At 42.8% G+C, this 14,660-nt stretch overlaps 2 protein-coding genes across 3 annotated transcripts in view; both read right to left on the minus strand.

The window, feature by feature from the left end:
* The window catches only part of LOC131937392 (5-aminolevulinate synthase, erythroid-specific, mitochondrial), a 68,668-nt gene that overhangs the window by 45,665 nt on the left and 8,343 nt on the right, over positions 1-14,660 (minus strand). The window lies entirely within an intron of this gene.
* LOC131937413 (uncharacterized) lies at positions 9,682-11,432 on the minus strand. Its single transcript, XM_059294813.1, has 2 exons — positions 11,403-11,432; positions 9,682-10,806 (listed from the first exon to the last, which is right to left on the minus strand). Exons 1-2 carry the CDS (start codon positions 11,430-11,432, stop codon positions 9,682-9,684), a joined length of 1,155 nt encoding a protein of 384 aa, XP_059150796.1.

The raw sequence follows: 14,660 nt of genomic DNA on the forward strand, positions 1-14,660 counted from the left end.
TCATCTACCCGACATCTGACATCTAACAAATGCTCACCCAAGTTTTCATCTACCCGACATCTGACATCTAACAAATGCTCACCCAAGTTTTCATCTACCCGACATCTGACATCTAACAAATGCTCACCCAAGTTTTCATCTACCCGACATCTGACATCTAACAAATGCTCACCCAAGTTTTCATCTACCCGACATCTGACATCTAACAAATGCTCACCCAAGTTTTCATCTACCCGACATCTGACATCTAACAAATGCTCACCCAAGTTTTCATCTACCCGACATCTGACATCTAACAAATGCTCACCCAAGTTTTCATCTACCCGACATCTGACATCTAACAAATGCTCACCCAAGTTTTCATCTACCCGACATCTGACATCTAACAAATGCTCACCCAAGTTTTCATCTACCCGACATCTGACATCTAACAAATGCTCACCCAAGTTTTCATCTACCCGACATCTGACATCTAACAAATGCTCACCCAAGTTTTCATCTACCCGACATCTGACATCTAACAAATGCTCACCCAAGTTTTCATCTACCCGACATCTGACATCTAACAAATGCTCACCCAAGTTTTCATCTACCTTAAGTAACTGCTCACGTGTCAAGCTGGTGGTTTCACAGTGCTGACCTAATCTTTACACGGCGTTCTATTGGCTACAATCTAAGCATATCCCCTGTGTTTAGTTCTATTGGCTACAATCTAAGCATATCCCCTGTGCTTAGTTCTATTGGCTACAATCTAAGCATATCCCCTGTGCTTAGTTCTATTGGCTACAATCTAAGCATATCCCCTGTGCTTAGAGTTAAATAACTTGCCCTAACTAACCAATCCATCACTTGTATGATGAGCTGTGATTGGTCAAGCCCATAGGACAGGCTCCACACAGGTCTGCAGGGCTGACGGTTGTCACGTGACTCCCAAGAGAGGGGACCAGGTTGTGTAGCTACAGAATTAGCCGCGGTCTTTTCTTTGGTTTTTGTTAAGTAGGACAGAAAAACAACAGAATGAAAAACAATGGGGAATGTTACTTGCAGATGTTATTAGTTGCACGTCTTAGATCAACATTTGGAGCAATCCTCGCTATTTGATTCTTATGTGTATGTGTGTGTGTGTGTCTTGTAATCCCTGCCGCACGCCTGCTGTGTATCTAATCATCTTAAGGGGACACCTGTCGCTAAATCCTGTGTCAAAACATGGACATTAAGCAGCTACGGGAGGGGGGAGGGGCAAGCCTTAATGCTGTCAACATCCGTCTACAGCCATGCGTTACTACAACATCTACAGCCGTGAGTTACTGCAACATCTACAGCCGTGAGTTACTGCAACATCTACAACCGTGAGTTACTGCAACATCTACAGCCGTGAGTTAGTTACTGCAACATCTACAGCCGTGAGTTAGTTACTGCAACATCTACAGCCGTGAGTTACTGCAACATCTACAGCAACATCTACAGCCGTGAGTTACTGCAACATCTACAGCCGTGAGTTACTGCAACATCTACAACCGTGAGTTACTGCAACATCTACAGCCGTGAGTTAGTTACTGCAACATCTACAGCCGTGAGTTAGTTACTGCAACATCTACAGCCGTGAGTTACTGCAACATCTACAGCCGTGAGTTACTGCAACATCTACAGCCGTGAGTTACTGCAACATCTACAGCCGAGGACACGACGAGTTGTTTGGACAGGCGAGGTCAATCCGCGCCTTAGTAGGGGGGGGGGAGATTACCAGACTATAGTGCCAGATGGGTCGAGGAAATGAGCTGTCGTCATGGCAACGAGTCCACATGCTGATGGCAATGCTAAATGTAATAGATATCGAACAGTGGCCATTAAAGCACCATTAGAGATTCTGATTGACGGTTTACAAGGTCACATGATCTTACTGGTTTACAGAAGTGGGTACAGTTAAGTGACGAGTTGCCTAGGTGTGTGACAAGATGACTAACTTGTTCAAAAGGTGAGCTGTGACAAGATGACTAACTTGTTCAAAAGGTGAGAAGGTGTGTGACAAGATGACTAACTTGTTCAAAAGGTGAGATGTGACAAGATGACTAACTTGTTCAAAAGGTGAGAAGGTGTGTGACACGATGACTAACTTGTTCAAAAGGTGAGAAGGTGTGTGACAAGATGACTAACTTGTTCAAAAGGTGAGAAGGTGTGTGACAAGATGACTAACTTGTTCAAAAGGTGAGCTGTGACAAGATGACTAACTTGTTCAAAAGGTGAGAAGGTGTGTGACAAGATGACTAACTTGTTCAAAAGGTGAGCTGTGACAAGATGACTAACTTGTTCAAAAGGTGAGAAGGTGTGTGACAAGATGACTAACTTGTTCAAAAGGTGAGAAGGTGTGTGACAAGATGACTAACTTGTTCAAAAGGTGAGCTGTGACAAGATGACTAACTTGTTCAAAAGGTGAGAAGGTGTGTGACAAGATGACTAACTTGTTCAAAAGGTGAGCTGTGACAAGATGACTAACTTGTTCAAAAGGTGAGCTGTGACACGATGACTAACTTGTTCAAAAGGTGAGAAGGTGTGTGACAAGATGACTAACTTGTTCAAAAGGTGAGAAGGTGTGTGACAAGATGACTAACTTGTTCAAAAGGTGAGAAGGTGTGTGACAAGATGACTAACTTGTTCAAAAGGTGAGCTGTGACAAGATGACTAACTTGTTCAAAAGGTGAGAAGGTGTGTGACAAGATGACTAACTTGTTCAAAAGGTGAGAAGGTGTGTGACAAGATGACTAACTTGTTCAAAAGGTGAGCTGTGACAAGATGGCTAACTTGTTCAAAAGGTGAGAAGGTGTGTGACAAGATGACTAACTTGTTCAAAAGGTGAGAAGGTGTGTGACAAGATGACTAACTTGTTCAAAAGGTGAGCTGTGACAAGATGACTAACTTGTTCAAAAGGTGAGAAGGTGTGTGACAAGATGACTAACTTGTTCAAAAGGTGAGAAGGTGTGTGACAAGATGACTAACTTGTTCAAAAGGTGAGCTGTGACAAGATGACTAACTTGTTCAAAAGGTGAGAAGGTGTGTGACAAGATGACTAACTTGTTCAAAAGGTGAGCTGTGACAAGATGACTAACTTGTTCAAAAGGTGAGCTGTGACACGATGACTAACTTGTTCAAAAGGTGAGAAGGTGTGTGACAAGATGACTAACTTGTTCAAAAGGTGAGAAGGTGTGTGACAAGATGACTAACTTGTTCAAAAGGTGAGAAGGTGTGTGACAAGATGACTAACTTGTTCAAAAGGTGAGCTGTGACAAGATGACTAACTTGTTCAAAAGGTGAGAAGGTGTGTGACAAGATGACTAACTTGTTCAAAAGGTGAGAAGGTGTGTGACAAGATGACTAACTTGTTCAAAAGGTGAGCTGTGACAAGATGGCTAACTTGTTCAAAAGGTGAGAAGGTGTGTGACAAGATGACTAACTTGTTCAAAAGGTGAGAAGGTGTGTGACAAGATGACTAACTTGTTCAAAAGGTGAAATGTGACAAGATGACTAACTTGTTCAAAAGGTGAGAAGGTGTGTGACAAGATGACTAACTTGTTCAAAAGGTGAGCTGTGACAAGATGACTAACTTGTTCAAAAGGTGAGAAGGTGTGTGACAAGATGACTAACTTGTTCAAAAGGGGAGCTGTGACAAGATGACTAACTTGTTCAAAAGGTGAGCTGTGACAAGATGACTAACTTGTTCAAAAGGTGAGATGGTGTGTGACAAGATGACTAACTTGTTCAAAAGGTGAGCTGTGACAAGATGACTAACTTGTTCAAAAGGTGAGATGGTGTGTGACAAGATGACTAACTTGTTCAAAAGGTGAGCTGTGACAAGATGACTAACTTGTTCAAAAGGTGAGAAGGTGTGTGACAAGATGACTAACTTGTTCAAAAGGTGAGCTGTGACAAGATGACTAATTAGTTCAAAAGGTGAGAAGGTGTGTGACAAGATGACTAACTTGTTCAAAAGGTGAGCTGTGACAAGATGACTAACTTGTTCAAAAGGTGAGAAGGTGTGTGACAAGATGACTAACTTGTTCAAAAGGTGAGCTGTGACAAGATGACTAACTTGTTCAAAAGGTGAGATGTGACAAGATGACTAACTTGTCTCAAAAGGTGAGAAGGTGTGTGACAAGATGACTAACTTGTCTCAAAAGGTGAGCTGTGACAAGATGACTAACTTGTTCAAAAGGTGAGAAGGTGTGTGACAAGATGACTAACTTGTTCAAAAGGTGAGAAGGTGTGTGACAAGATGACTAACTTGTTCAAAAGGTGAGCTGTGACAAGATGACTAACTTGTTCAAAAGGTGAGAAGGTGTGTGACAAGATGACTAACTTGTTCAAAAGGTGAGAAGGTGTGTGACAAGATGACTAACTTGTTCAAAAGGTGAGCTGTGACAAGATGGCTAACTTGTTCAAAAGGTGAGAAGGTGTGTGACAAGATGACTAACTTGTTCAAAAGGTGAGAAGGTGTGTGACAAGATGACTAACTTGTTCAAAAGGTGAGCTGTGACAAGATGACTAACTTGTTCAAAAGGTGAGAAGGTGTGTGACAAGATGACTAACTTGTTCAAAAGGTGAGAAGGTGTGTGACAAGATGACTAACTTGTTCAAAAGGTGAGCTGTGACAAGATGACTAACTTGTTCAAAAGGTGAGAAGGTGTGTGACAAGATGACTAACTTGTTCAAAAGGTGAGCTGTGACAAGATGACTAACTTGTTCAAAAGGTGAGCTGTGACACGATGACTAACTTGTTCAAAAGGTGAGAAGGTGTGTGACAAGATGACTAACTTGTTCAAAAGGTGAGAAGGTGTGTGACAAGATGACTAACTTGTTCAAAAGGTGAGAAGGTGTGTGACAAGATGACTAACTTGTTCAAAAGGTGAGAAGGTGTGTGACAAGATGACTAACTTGTTCAAAAGGTGAGCTGTGACAAGATGACTAACTTGTTCAAAAGGTGAGAAGGTGTGTGACAAGATGACTAACTTGTTCAAAAGGTGAGAAGGTGTGTGACAAGATGACTAACTTGTTCAAAAGGTGAGCTGTGACAAGATGGCTAACTTGTTCAAAAGGTGAGAAGGTGTGTGACAAGATGACTAACTTGTTCAAAAGGTGAAATGTGACAAGATGACTAACTTGTTCAAAAGGTGAGAAGGTGTGTGACAAGATGACTAACTTGTTCAAAAGGTGAGCTGTGACAAGATGACTAACTTGTTCAAAAGGTGAGAAGGTGTGTGACAAGATGACTAACTTGTTCAAAAGGGGAGCTGTGACAAGATGACTAACTTGTTCAAAAGGTGAGCTGTGACAAGATGACTAACTTGTTCAAAAGGTGAGATGGTGTGTGACAAGATGACTAACTTGTTCAAAAGGTGAGCTGTGACAAGATGACTAACTTGTTCAAAAGGTGAGATGGTGTGTGACAAGATGACTAACTTGTTCAAAAGGTGAGCTGTGACAAGATGACTAACTTGTTCAAAAGGTGAGAAGGTGTGTGACAAGATGACTAACTTGTTCAAAAGGTGAGCTGTGACAAGATGACTAATTAGTTCAAAAGGTGAGAAGGTGTGTGACAAGATGACTAACTTGTTCAAAAGGTGAGCTGTGACAAGATGACTAACTTGTTCAAAAGGTGAGAAGGTGTGTGACAAGATGACTAACTTGTTCAAAAGGTGAGCTGTGACAAGATGACTAACTTGTTCAAAAGGTGAGCTGTGACAAGATGACTAACTTGTCTCAAAAGGTGAGAAGGTGTGTGACAAGATGACTAACTTGTTCAAAAGGTGAGCTGTGACAAGATGACTAACTTGTTCAAAAGGTGAGAAGGTGTGTGACAAGATGACTAACTTGTTCAAAAGGTGAGATGTGACAAGATGACTAACTTGTTCAAAGGGTGAGATGTGACAAGATGACTAACTTGTTCAAAAGGTGAGATGTGACAAGATGACTAACTTGTTCAAAAGGTGAGAAGGTGTGTGACAAGATGACTAACTTGTTCAAAAGGTGAGAAGGTGTGTGACAAGATGACTAACTTGTTCAAAAGGTGAGATGTGACAAGATGACTAACTTGTTCAAAAGGTGAGAAGGTGTGTGACAAGATGACTAACTTGTTCAAAAGGTGAGCTGTGACAAGATGACTAACTTGTTCAAAAGGTGAGAAGGTGTGTGACAAGATGACTAACTTGTTCAAAAGGTGAGAAGGTGTGTGACAAGATGACTAACTTGTTCAAAAGGTGAGCTGTGACAAGATGACTAACTTGTTCAAAAGGTGAGAAGGTGTGTGACAAGATGACTAACTTGTTCAAAAGGTGAGAAGGTGTGTGACAAGATGACTAACTTGTTCAAAAGGTGAGCTGTGACAAGATGACTAACTTGTTCAAAAGGTGAGAAGGTGTGTGACAAGATGACTAACTTGTTCAAAAGGTGAGAAGGTGTGTGACAAGATGACTAACTTGTTCAAAAGGTGAGCTGTGACAAGATGACTAACTTGTTCAAAAGGTGAGAAGGTGTGTGACAAGATGACTAACTTGTTCAAAAGGTGAGAAGGTGTGTGACAAGATGACTAACTTGTTCAAAAGGTGAGCTGTGACAAGATGACTAACTTGTTCAAAAGGTGAGAAGGTGTGTGACAAGATGACTAACTTGTTCAAAAGGTGAGAAGGTGTGTGACAAGATGACTAACTTGTTCAAAAGGTGAGCTGTGACAAGATGACTAACTTGTTCAAAAGGTGAGAAGGTGTGTGACAAGATGACTAACTTGTTCAAAAGGTGAGAAGGTGTGTGACAAGATGACTAACTTGTTCAAAAGGTGAGCTGTGACACTAACTTGTTCAAAAGGTGAGAAGGTGTGTGACAAGATGACTAACTTGTTCAAAAGGTGAGCTGTGACAAGATGACTAACTTGTTCAAAAGGTGAGAAGGTGTGTGACAAGATGACTAACTTGTTCAAAAGGTGAGCTGTGACAAGATGACTAATTTGTTCAAAAGGTGAGAAGGTGTGTGACAAGATGACTAACTTGTTCAAAAGGTGAGCTGTGACAAGATGACTAACTTGTTCAAAAGGTGAGAAGGTGTGTGACAAGATGACTAACTTGTTCAAAAGGTGAGATGTGACAAGATGACTAACATGTCTCAAAAGGTGAGAAGGTGTGTGACAAGATGACTAACTTGTCTCAAAAGGTGAGCTGTGACAAGATGACTAACTTGTTCAAAAGGTGAGAAGGTGTGTGACAAGATGACTAACTTGTTCAAAAGGTGAGCTGTGACAAGATGACTAACTTGTTCAAAAGGTGAGAAGGTGTGTGACAAGATGACTAACTTGTTCAAAAGGTGAGATGTGACAAGATGACTAACTTGTTCAAAAGGTGAGAAGGTGTGTGACAAGATGACTAACTTGTTCAAAAGGTGAGATGTGACAAGATGACTAACTTGTTCAAAAGGTGAGAAGGTGTGTGACAAGATGACTAACTTGTTCAAAAGGTGAGATGTGACAAGATGACTAACTTGTTCAAAAGGTGAGAAGGTGTGTGACAAGATGACTAACTTGTTCAAAAGGTGAGATGTGACAAGATGACTAACTTGTTCAAAAGGTGAGAAGGTGTGTGACAAGACGACTAACTTGTTCAAAAGGTGAGCTGTGACAAGATGACTAACTTGTCTCAAAAGGTGAGAAGGTGTGTGACAAGATGACTAACTTGTTCAAAAGGTGAGAAGGTGTGTGACAAGATGACTAACTTGTTCAAAGGTGAGAAGGTGTGTGACAAGATGACTAACTTGTTCAAAAGGTGAGCTGTGACAAGATGACTAACTTGTTCAAAAGGTGAGAAGGTGTGTGACAAGATGACTAACTTGTTCAAAAGGTGAGCTGTGACAAGATGACTAACTTGTTCAAAAGGTGAGAAGGTGTGTGACAAGATGACTAACTTGTTCAAAAGGTGAGCTGTGACAAGATGACTAACTTGTTCAAAAGGTGAGAAGGTGTGTGACAAGATGACTAACTTGTTCAAAAGGTGAGAAGGTGTGTGACAAGATGACTAACTTGTTCAAAAGGTGAGATGTGACAAGATGACTAACTTGTTCAAAAGGTGAGAAGGTGTGTGACAAGATGACTAACTTGTTCAAAAGGTGAGATGTGACAAGATGACTAATGTGTTCAAAAGGTGAGCTGTGACAAGATGACTAACTTGTTCAAAAGGTGAGAAGGTGTGTGACAAGATGACTAACTTGTTCAAAAGGTGAGCTGTGACAAGATGACTAACTTGTTCAAAAGGTGAGCTGTGACAAGATGACTAACTTGTTCAAAAGGTGAGCTGTGACAAGATGACTAACTTGTTCAAATGGTGAGCTGTGACAAGATGACTAACTTGTTCAAAAGGTGAGCTGTGACAAGATGAATAACTTGTTCAAAAGGTGAGATGTGACAAGATGACTAACTTGTTCAAAAGGTGAGCTGTTACAAGATGACTAACTTGTTCAAAAGGTGAGAAGGTGTGTGACAAGATGACTAACTTGTTCAAAAGGTGAGCTGTGACAAGATGACTAACTTGTTCAAAAGGTGAGCTGTGACAAGATGACTAACTTGTTCAAAAGGTGAGCTGTGACAAGATGACTAACTTGTTCAAAAGGTGAGCTGTGACAAGATGACTAACTTGTTCAAAAGGTGAGCTGTGACAAGATGAATAACTTGTTCAAAAGGTGAGATGTGACAAGATGACTAACTTGTTCAAAAGGTGAGAAGGTGTGTGACAAGATGACTAACTTGTTCAAAAGGTGAGCTGTGACAAGATGACTAACTTGTTCAAAAGGTGAGCTGTGACAAGATGACTAACTTGTTCAAAAGGTGAGCTGTGACAAGATGACTAACTTGTTCAAAAGGTGAGAAGGTGTGTGACAAGATGACTAACTTGTTCAAAAGGTGAGAAGGTGTGTGACAAGATGACTAACTTGTTCAAAAGGTGAGATGTGACAAGATGACTAACTTGTTCAAAAGGTGAGAAGGTGTGTGACACGATGACTAACTTGTTCAAAAGGTGAGCTGTGACAAGATGACTAACTTGTTCAAAAGGTGAGCTGTGACAAGATGACTAACTTGTTCAAAAGGTGAGCTGTGACAAGATGACTAATTTGTTCAAAAGGTGAGAAGGTGTGTAACAAGATGACTAACTTGTTCAAAAGGTGAGAAGATGTGTGACAAGATGACTAACTTGTTCAAAAGGTGAGCTGTGACAAGATGACTAACTTGTTCAAAAGGTGAGAAGGTGTGTGACAAGATGACTAACTTGTTCAAAAGGTGAGAAGGTGTGTGACAAGATGACTAACTTGTTCAAAAGGTGAGAAGGTGTGTGACAAGATGACTAACTTGTTCAAAAGGTGAGAAGGTGTGTGACAAGATGACTAACTTGTTCAAAAGGTGAGAAGGTGTGTGACAAGATGACTAACTTGTTCAAAAGGTGAGATGGTGTGTGACAAGATGACTAACTTGTTCAAAAGGTGAGAAGGTGTGTGACAAGATGACCACTTGTTCAAAAGGTGAGAAGGTGTGTGACAAGATGACTAACTTGTTCAAAAGGTGAGCTGTGACAAGATGACAAGTACGACAACAGGAGTAGGAAATCAATCATTACGCTGCTGCAATTAATTAACAAACATCTGAAATCAATAATCGCCTTATAACGGTGTTCGTATAGATTCAGATGATAAGCCACAGATAGTTGATATAGGCTGATCATATAGGCCGATCAGCTGTAGGTTGGAGGAGGGTTGGAGGAAGTGGCCAGCTGTAGGTTGGAGGAGGGTTGGAGGAAGTGGCCAGCTGTAGGTTGGAGGAAGTGGCCAGCTGTAGGTTGGAGGAAGTGGCCAGCTGTAGGTTGGAGGAAGTGGCCAGCTGTAAGTTGGAGGAGGTGGCCAGCTGTAAGTTGGAGGAAGGGTTGGAGGAAGTGGCCAGCTGTAGGTTGGAGGAAGTGGCCAGCTGTAGGTTGGAGGAGGGTTGGAGGAAGTGGCCAGCTGTAGGTTGGAGGAAGTGGCCAGCTGTAGGTTGGAGGAAGTGGCCAGCTGTAGGTTGGAGGAAGTGGCCAGCTGTAGGTTGGATGAAGTGGCCAGCTGTAGGTTGGAGGAGGGTTGGAGTAAGTGGCCAGCTGTAGGTTGGAGGAAGTGGCCAGCTGTAGGTTGGAGGAGGGTTGGAGGAAGTGGCCAGCTGTAGGTTGGAGGAAGTGGCCAGCTGTAGGTTGGAGGAGGGTTGGAGGAAGTGGCCAGCTGTAGGTTGGAGGAAGTGGCCAGCTGTAGGTTGGAGGAAGTGGCCAGCTGTAGGTTGGAGGAAGTGGCCAGCTGTAGGTTGGAGGAAGTGGCCAGCTGTAGGTTGGAGGAAGTGGCCAGCTGTAGATTGGAGGAAGTGGCCAGCTGTAAGTTGGAGGAAGGGTTGGAGGAAGTGGCCAGCTGTAGGTTGGAGGAAGTGGCCAGCTGTAGGTTGGAGGAAGTGGCCAGCTGTAAGTTGGAGGAAGGGTTGGAGGAAGTGGCCAGCTGCAGGTTGGAGGAAGTGGCCAGCTGTAGGTTGGAGGAAGTGGCCAGCTGTAGGTTGGAGGAAGTGGCCAGCTGTAGGTTGGAGGAAGTGGCCAGCTGTAGGTTGGAGGAAGGGTTGGAGGAAGTGGCCAGCTGTAGGTTGGAGGAAGGGTTGGAGGAAGTGGCCAGCTGTAGGTTGGATGAAGTGGCCAGCTGTAGGTTGGAGGAAGGGTTGGAGGAAGGGTTGGAGGAAGGGTTGGAGGAAGTGGCCAGCTGTAGGTTGGAGGAAGTGGCCAGCTGTAGGTTAGATGAAGTGGCTAGGCCAGCTCAGCCATGATAGTGTAGACATGAGCTGCCATCTTTTCTGCAGTGACCTTTGACACGTGTGACCTTTGAAGTGTCCAACCATTAGATTTAGAACGGTGTGCCATAAAAACCAGAGCAGTTCCAGTCAAATAACAAAATGGCTCATGTGTACCAGGGCATCAGGGAGCGGTAAAAATGTGGCGATAGAACGTTTCTACAGCAGAAGTGTAGTGAGGACGTCTCTACCGTTAGAAGAGCTACTTAACAGGTTGTGTACCCCTAGGGTGGGGGAGGGTGGGGCATATGATAAAAAACTAACTATTTTTTATCAAAAGTTAGGAGACGCTACACACGCTAGTATTGTTTCATTTCATTAGTAAATTGATTTCATTGAAATCTTTCTCAATAAGAAAAGATAATGTTTTCTTTATGTCTGCACCGGCCAACAGACCAGACAATCACGATGTTGAGATTAGAAAGTTCTAGATATGAGAGCACGTGGTGACCTTGTGTTGGGCAATCCAAGAGTTCCAAGTGTGGCTGTAAGTAGGGCAAGTACCATCACGTCACGCTCTACAGGTACTTGCTGGCTCTTCAACAGGTGGCCCGATAAACATGGCGCCAAGATGGGCCCTAATCTATAAACAAGGGCCCCACCCACCACCGCAGGGCCCCCATCTATGAGCCCAGGGTGCCCACCCACCAGCCCGAGGCCCCCACCAACCCAAGATACCCACCTACCACCGTCGACCAGCCCAGGACCCCCACCCGGCAGCTAAGGTATGAGACAGTTGCATATTAAAACGACATTACATTTTTTAAAAAACTAAGAAAGTTTCAAATTAAAACGACATTGCATTCTTTCTTCCTTTAAAAAACACGGACAGAAGATTAAAATAATGTCGTCAGTCAATTCAGCCCCCCCCCCCCCCCCCCCCCGAGGTAATTACTGGAACGAGTAACTGCACTTGATGACATTAGTCTAAAGAAAGACGGGATCTGATTGGTTGATAAAGAAATCAATAGACATCAATCATTCGACCAGTCTCATCCCCCCCCCCCCACCCTCACCCTGTCAGAAATAAAGCGAACAGGACAAACGCAAACAATAATTTGTTGGTTTAGAAGCCAGACTTTTTTTTTTGTATCGTAAGCCAGACTTTTTTGTTACTTTCTCGTTTACAGATTAGAGAGGATCTATTGTAATCGTGCAAAAAAAAAAAAAAAAAAAAAAAAAAAAAAAAAAAAAAAAAAAAAAACATGAAATTTTGACAGTTTTCATCGTTTTACTCCTCAGTAGGCCTACTTCATCATATACCAAGTATAGGGGACTTATTTTAATCGGGCATAAATAATAAATGCAGATTTATCAAAACTTCAGCGCTCTATTCGTAACCGAGTCTGAAAAACTAGGTTGAAGAAATTTTCTATACAAGTATTAGATCTATATCAAATATGTAGTTCTGTAAAAAACTTTTCAGCGATTTCCGGTAGCCGGGAGTGGAACTTATTCTACTTTTACAGATAGATGAACGAAATTTTTTTAAAAAGTAAAATATCTAATTCTCTGCCTATTGTCAAATTTTAAGTGATTTCCGTTGACCGGAAGTAGTAATTTACGCTATTTCCGATTTCTCAAAAACGCATGTGAATTTATAAAGTACTAATAATATTCCGCACTATTATACACAATATGCTTGGAGTTCACTTGGTGTGCAATTCTTTTTTTCTACGAGATTTTATTCTATTTTAAAAAGTTTAAGTTATTAAAAATGGATAAAAAATCATGTCTGTATCCCGAGTTGTCATCCACCGTAGTGTAATATAAGAATATTTGACAAAGTTTAGGGGAGATCAGTCTAAAGGCAGGCGTATTTTGTGTCTAAAGGCAGACATTCTTTGTGACTAAAGACCAAAATTATTGTGCCTTAATACAATAATTTTGTGTCTCATGGCATATTTGTGTCCAGAAGTAGACAATTCACCCCCCCCCCCCAAACGGGGGAGTCCCGACCTAGTGCCGCCACTGGTAGGGACGGCAACTCAACCTGTCTAGCAGTCAACAAAGGTATCACGTAGCAAGGTTATCAAGTCGTGACTAAAAGGATCGAGTTCAAACCTCCCAAATTGACGACTCTACCCACTTCTCTAGTTACTACTGGGGTCGGGTTTCAACAAAGTTAGGGGAGAATTTCAAAATATGTGGCACATTTTCACCAACATGTTCATCATAACAAGCTATTTTATGGGAACACGTAGAGATACACACAAACAGGATATACATATATATGTATGATATACTGTATGTATATGGTCACAAGCTGCTGCACTGAGACACCTTCGGCCCTGAGAGATGGGCGTGGTCTTGCTGCTTCGTATCACGTGACCCGAGGGAAGGGATGGAGGGGGTTGAGGGGAGAGTCTGCCCAAAAGTTCCTGACGAAGGTTTACGTAACTGCCGCTGTGGGATGCGGAGACAGCGGGTTCGTGAGTGACGTTAGTTTGGGGGGAAAGGTCAAGGTCGTCTAACCCAAGGTCGCGCACGTGTGGAGCTGCCAGCTCAGCAGGTCTGCACAGTTCCTGGGTCCAACATTCACCGGGGGGGGGGGGATAAGCCAAACAATAAGGGGTGGGGCATGAGTCAAACAATGTGTGGGGGGAGGGGAGGGGGCATACCTATACAAGGCATCAGCTTTATACGGCCCCTATGTAAATTTTGTTACGACACGATTAGGTCAAGCTGCCTTAGATGCTGCCCTATAACACGTTAGAGTGCAACAATAAGGAGATTGTAAGCAGGTCAATCAGACAGCTCTCGTCATGGTCCAGTAAGCAGGTCAATCAGACAGCTCTCGTCATGGTCCAGTAAGCAGGTCAATCAGACAGCTCTCGTCATGGTCCAGTAAGCAGGTCAGTCAGACAGCTCACGTCATGGTCCAGTAAGCAGGTCAGTCAGACAGCTCTCGTCATGGTCCACTGACTCTGATGGGAACAGCTACTCTATTCATCTCAACATCTTCTCACGCTGTCTGTCGTGTGTCGGGATCAGCTACTCTATTCATCTCTACATCTTCTCACGCTGTCTGTAGTGTGTCGTCTAATGGTGGGCTTTAGTCATACAACAGTCTGTCTGTCTTGTGTCGTCTAATGGTGGGCTTCAGTCATACAACAGTCTGTGTCTGACATGTCTCATGGGGCTTCAATCATACAACAGTCTGTCAGTCTGTCTGTCTGTCGTGTGTCGTCTAATGGTGGGCTTCAGTCATACAACAGTTTGTGTCTGTCGTGTGTCATGGGGCTTCAATCATTCAACAGTCTGTGTCTGACATGTCTCATGGGGCTTCAATCATTCAACAGTCTGTGTCTGACATGTCTCATGGGGCTTCAATCATTCAACAGTCTGTCTGTCGTGTGTCATCTAATGGTGGGCTTCAGTCATACAACAGTCTGTGTCTGACATGTCCCACCAGATGGGATATGGAGCATCCACCAGATGGGATATGGAGCATCCACCAGATGGGATATGGAGCATCCACCAGATGGGATATGGAGCATCCACCAGTTGGGATATGGAGCATCCACCAGTTGGGATATGGAGCATCCACCAGTTGGGATATGGAGCATCCACCAGATGGGATATGGAGCATCCACCAGATGGGATATGGAGCATCCACCAGATGATTGGACTAAATTGACACCAAATTAAAATAAAAACAACCCGATGTTAAAGATAATGTACACAATAGTCGGTTCTTAGCTATGTACACAACAGTCGGTCCTTAGCTATGTACATGTACACAATAGTCGGTTCTTAGCTATGTACACAACAGTCGGTCCTTAGCTAT

The sequence above is a fragment of the Physella acuta genome, unplaced genomic scaffold, assembly GCF_028476545.2.
Source record: "Physella acuta isolate Inbredline_101_S28 unplaced genomic scaffold, ASM2847654v3 ptg000209l, whole genome shotgun sequence".
NCBI classification, from domain to species: Eukaryota; Metazoa; Mollusca; class Gastropoda; family Physidae; genus Physella; species Physella acuta.